Raw genomic sequence first — 6,000 nt, 5'->3', positions numbered from 1 at the left:
AAGAGTTTAGGAGCTGTGTCGACAGCTCAGTCTTATGTCCCTAAATAAACCAAAGAAAGATGGACCGCTCCAACCAAAACCATCAAGGGACTACCGGCTTTCTTTTGTAAATAAAAAAAATGGAGGTCAAGGAGCCTCAGATTTCAGAAGATTTGACTAATCTGATCCACTCTGAAGACCCAGATCCTCTAAAGAAGACGGAATGAGAGGAATGCATTTAACTGGTTAAAGCTACCTGGGTTAAAGACACTGGGTTTAGATGTGTACTCCTGATCTTAGCATGTTTTCCAGTTCAAACATCACTCGGGCAAATGCTTTTTATGTGTGCAACAGAACACTCTGCGGTCACGAAGCACTGTTATTATATTTAATGGTAGTAATTTTATGTTCTCATCTTTAATTCTTGGGCTAATAATCCACATGATGTTGTGTTTCCTAAAATGCAGCCATAACTCAAAAGATATTTGTGTAAAACAGAACAACAAATATGTGGAGATGGGCTGTTCGTCAGTTCATTTAAACCTGATGCATGACAGTCAGGTTTAAATGAATGCAGGGTCTATAGAGGTACTGTCAGCGTGGACTAAAGTCATTCACATCCATGTCTCTGGTCCAGGTTTCAGCCAGTTCACACTCCTCCAGGAGACTCTGCAGCTGCTCCTCTGTCAGATCTGGGCCCTCATCCTGCAACAAAAGGCAAGATACAATTAAAGATAATAATACAGAATTACACAGAGCTGCCCTGAGGCGGACTCTTAAGAGATGTGGCTGCCATTCTGCGGCATGTCTGATCACCAACATACAGAGACAAGATAGACAAAAGCAATGCTAGTAGAGAGTATAGAACCACCAACTTTAAACTGATGGGTTTAACTACTAATTTCAATAAAATGTAGTTCAGTTTATAATTTTGCTTCCTGGTTGGACATGGGCAGCAGATGTAGCATATTAAGAGGTCATAGCAATAGCAATAGCTGTTACTAAGTAAACACACGGCAAACAAAGGCCAAAGACAAACAACAGTTATTTGACTAATAAAAATATGACATAATTATTTTGTTAAGTTTAAATTGTCTCTGCATTTTAGATGGAAGTTTTTTGTACTGATGACTGTGTAAGGGATTCCTTTTAAGATCTCAACACTATTTCTTGTAATTTTTTATCATTTTTTACTTGATGTAAAACTATGATAAAAATTCACAATAGGTGCTATGCCATCAAACTAAACAATATTTATAATACATTAAAATCTGTCATATGCACTTTGAAGTCAATGAGCAAAAGTTGACTGAACTGCTTGGAAATGTAAATAAGGTTTGAAAATCCCCACTTCCTAAGCTCTTGGCCTTATCATGCACTCGGTGATAAAGAGCCACAGATTCAACTCTATTCTATTTTTCCTAAAACAATGTCCAGGACTCACAAGACGTATACAGAATATATATCCATCTAAAGTCACATTCCTCTGCCTCTCCAGTGCTAATACTAATATTACACATAAATCAAGCGTCCGGAGACCACCCTCTAATATTTAAGGTTTAGGTTAACTTAGGCTGTCTCTTTTCATAAGCCACCTCACAAGTGCCCATTGTGAGCTATAGTTTATATACTGAAGACGGCAAGTACCAGACACATTCCAGTCTGAGGATCCCCAGTTCCATGCAATAATAAGTCTGTACTAGAAAGCTGTTTTTTTTTTTCTCTGTGAACAATAAAGTAGTAGCAGTAGGAGTAGAGAAGTATTTGGACTTTTTTTTTACATTATATATTATAGAAGACTTTTTTTTTTTTACATTTGATCTTGTTTTTGGCCTTAACCTTCACTATTCTAAAACAGGGAGAATATATGATCCTCCTTGATTTGAATGCGTGACACAGCTGATGCCTCATGTCAACCACAATTTGTCTGGAAGCACCCGTATTTTGACTCTTCACTTCTGACTGTCTATAAAAAGCGAGCTACAGATTTTAAAGGCCTACTTGCGTTTAACTAGTACCAGGCTTCTCTCAGTAGTGGAAGGTACAACTAAGTATTTCCAGTGGAAAAGTGTGAAAAATAACATCCCAAGAAAAGCAGAGGGCAATTTACTGCTTTAACATAACGCTGTGAGTGCTTCTAGTGGTTGACCTCGGCTGGCCTTAAGCAGGGCAGGCCATAGGTGTCTGTGGGGGACTTCTCCATGGCTGTCTGCAAGGCTCTTTGAAGACAGTCAAACAAAAGGGAAAAGTGTTTTGGCAGCTTTGGTTTGCTCTGCCCATTAATTATACAGAACACGAATAGAAAGCTACATGAGACAGCAGGCAAATGTATTGGAAAAGGAAGACATAATGACACTTGTGCATGTCCTAAGTGTTGGGGCTTTCCAAAGGTCCAACCACAGATGGAGTCAGGTGTTTGAACCTCTGCCTCCACTGTAGGACCCTCTATGGAAAACTGCATATGATTGTCTGTACTGGCTGAAGCACTAAAATAGAAGCAGGGAAAAATAAATCAGGATTTTGCACTAAGCAGAGGAGAGTCACAGATCCATGAGCGACCTGTGCTAAGGTCTTGTTCACAGACATACATCTTCTGGCAAAAACATGTGAAATACAACTTGAAGGTGGAGAATCTACACATCCACTCCGCTCTCAAGATATCTATTGGAAAAACGACAGTGGAAAGTGAGAGATTTATGGATCAATGGCACATTCTGAACTCTGTTATATAACAGTGCTAAAAGGGAAAATTCTTAAGCCTCATACTGTGTTTTATAGCAATAATAACAATTATTGTTAAAGTGCCAGTATTTCCTAGTGCTGCTGAGCAGAAGCTGATCACCTGCAGCCCAGACCCATTGGGCCTAGGGTGAGCTGTTTTTCTCAATCAGAGCCACACAAAGCCATGACACCTAAAGCAGTCCTTAGAGCGCGCTGTCATTTGTCACTCATTGGTTTAAACAGTCATGAAGAAGAGTTCAGTGTGCTCTTGGCCTTCTGGGTAAAATCCCTGTTCCTGCTCCACACCCAACGGCCACCGGCCGGTCCGTGCAGGATGGAGGAGCCAAGGATCACTCTCTCCCTGCAGCGGTCATCTGTGTGGACCACCAGCCTGCTGCTGTCAGCTCCTGTACACACACACAGCTCCTCAGTTTTCAAGGTCACTGACTCCAGCCTCATACCTCCACTCTATCAGCACAGAGCAGCCAGGGGCCAGCACTAATTCAGGGAAGAATGCTGCTCATCGCTTTCCCTGGAAGACGTAGGCCTGCTATGGTAAACAATGACCTCAATGTAAATATATCATTTCCTTTATATATCAGGGTTTTATATTTGTTATCGGTCACAAACACAGTAAACTCATTAAGATATATGGGGAAAATGCCCTTAAGAAACTCTTGTTTAAACATGCAATCAGATTGTTTATAAAGCCATGTTGTCATCTGTGTCAAATGACCCATTTTAATTGGCCTAAAAATACTAGGTCATTCACTTGTATGGACTGTGGGACTTTTTTACAATATGATTAGAAAGACTTGGTTGGAAATGTGAAATAGAAACTCTGTCACTTTGGAGTCAAACCACAAATTGTCACCAATTTAAATGAATCCTTTAATAAATGACAATTGTGCTGCTGCCATGGTGTTCAACAATAAGATTTAGTTCCAAAACATGACTTTTCGTGCTCCAAACCACCACTTTTACAGATGCATAAAATAGAGAGTTCAGTTCATGTAACTACAAAAAGTGCTGAGACAACAATAGCTGCTGGCCTAAGTGAAAGTTATTTTGGATCACAAAGAGGAGAATGAGGCCCGTGTGACAGGACATAAGTTACTGACAAAAGAATAAGAATACTCCTCCATTGTAGTCACAGAATATGAAAAATAATGGCTGTCGCAAGAATGGAAGTAAACGATGGAAGTAAATGAGGCAGCACATGATCATTATATTACACATTGTTACACAGGCCTTTGAATTGAAAGTTTATAAGTTCAATAGTAGGCCCGTAACTATGACAAATGTTGAAGTGAAAATACTGCAATAAATAATAATATTGATAATAATATCACCGATACAATGAATGACACAATGAAACAAAATTATGAAGGGATCTAAAATGAGTCGAGGATGTAGGACTCAAGCCTTTAAGACCCCAAGAAATACTGTTCATCTGTCATCTATTGAACTTTAAGTGGCTGTAGTATTAAGACTGCACTGTACTGATACTGAAGAGATATCTAGTAGTAATTTTTCTGACAAGTCTTGTGATTTTGAAGACAGATTTGCAATTTATGTTTTAATAGTCGTATTCTGAGTACATACTTTAAACTCATCCAGGACTATCCATATTTGAGAGAAGACTGAAAATATAAATGAACTACAAAACTAATACTAATACAAGAGTCATGTGTATTTTAAAACATGTTTATAGAGGTCTAAGTACTACAATGTTAGTAAGTTGTACACAGAATAAAAATGTGGTATTTGGTTGGTTTTCAGAAGAATACATTTTACATACAAAATTGCAGCCTCTGTGATAGAGAAATCGCATGTCTGTGCTCTACCAGCCCCACACTGCTAACTCAGTCCTTGTTATCTCGGCCTACATCATCAGAGTTATAATACTCTCTATAAAGTCCTTCATGTTTCCATGTCCTGGGTCCTGTACTGGTGGTAAATAAACTTCTCCTGTGTTAGAACTCCAACTGGTTCAATTCACAAACTACTACAATACTCTGCAATTTGCTAATTGCTAATTGCAACTATGTAAATTGCAAGTTTTCCATTTCCTTGTATTGTGCAGGCCTATGCGACAAACTCAGACATTGTTCACAGTGCTTTCGTCAGCAGCGAGATTAACTACTTCTTCTACTCTATGTGATCCAAGTACAAGTACGCAATATGTAATTATGCACATGCAGATAAGAAGCTGAAAATGACTTGTCTTAAACTACCTGTGCACTTTTCTGGAACAAAAACAATTATATTTCATCTTGTCTGTCATTAACACGATTTGATCCAAGCCACCGTGTTCTCAGTAATTGTTGTGAAAGCCCTTTCCGTTGTAGATAAGTAATGTTGCAGGAAAAAAGTAATTCACTCCCTTAGATTAAGTTGGAAATATATAAATAGGCCTCTGATATCTTGCGCTTATTGTTCTTGTGCAAGCATCTGAAACAGAGAGGAAAGGCTATGGCAGCGAGATAGGAAAATGCGGATTTTAAGGCTAAGAGGAGAGATTCTTTGGCCCGTGCTGGTCTCACCGAGAGGGAGGGTTGTTTGGATTGAGAGAATAGAGAAAGCTGGGATGACGCACAAAATTGCTGGTCTCAGATGTAAGTCCAACACAATACGGCTGGTGTTTACATAAATCACTCCGAAAGGTAAATCAGGTAGATCTCTTGGAATAACATTGGGATTCTTCGGGATTCTTACCACAACGTTCTGGAGTCAATCACACAGACACAGAACAGCGAGTCAGCCGTGGCCCCAACTACGCAGGACACTAACCTTCAAATATTTTCCACCTTTACAATACATGTTATACTCTGACCACAGGCAGACTAAACACAGAGCTGTATACTTAACATTTAAAGGGGAAGACCTCTTGAATGTAGTCTTTAAAGAAGCCACTTATGGACCGTGTTACCTCAAGTCACTCTCCCCTTCTGGGATTCACTATTTATTGCTTTAATCCTTGTTATGGCAGAGAAGAAGACAAAATAACCTTTACAATTTGTCAAATAAACCACAAACTCTTAGCAATACACCAGAGGACATACAGGCAAGGTTTAATAAATTGGTCTTTGTTGAAAGTGAAAAACGTGATGGGCCCGTCACACACTAGTTGAAAGCCTGGAGTAATTAAACACTGACAGGGGATATGACAGCTTGGCATGGGCCTGATGGAAAAGAGGGTGAAGCAAGGCCATATTCATAATGGACGTCAGAGCTAGCTAACCTGACATTCAGCAGTTTAATGAGAAGACCAAGAGCTTCTATGAGACACGGGATGTT

The 6,000-nt window shown here is 39.4% G+C and overlaps 1 protein-coding gene across 2 annotated transcripts in view; it reads right to left on the bottom strand.

Moving 5' to 3' along the window:
- Window positions 1-495: 495 nt before the first annotated feature.
- fsip1 (fibrous sheath interacting protein 1) overlaps window positions 496-6,000 on the bottom strand; it is a 26,031-nt gene continuing 20,526 nt past the window's right edge. For both annotated transcript variants that reach the window (XM_055161522.1, XM_055161525.1), the window contains one exon: window positions 496-684. In XM_055161522.1, coding sequence (XP_055017497.1) covers window positions 574-684 — 111 coding nt within the window. In that variant the 3' untranslated portion in view covers window positions 496-573. The remainder of the gene's footprint in view (window positions 685-6,000) is intronic.

Source organism: Boleophthalmus pectinirostris, unplaced genomic scaffold (genome assembly GCF_026225935.1).
Source record: "Boleophthalmus pectinirostris isolate CB_2022bp ecotype Guang Dong unplaced genomic scaffold, ASM2622593v1 HiC_scaffold_10, whole genome shotgun sequence".
Taxonomy (NCBI): Eukaryota; Metazoa; Chordata; class Actinopteri; order Gobiiformes; family Gobiidae; genus Boleophthalmus; species Boleophthalmus pectinirostris.
This window is presented reverse-complemented; position numbering and strand designations above follow the sequence as displayed.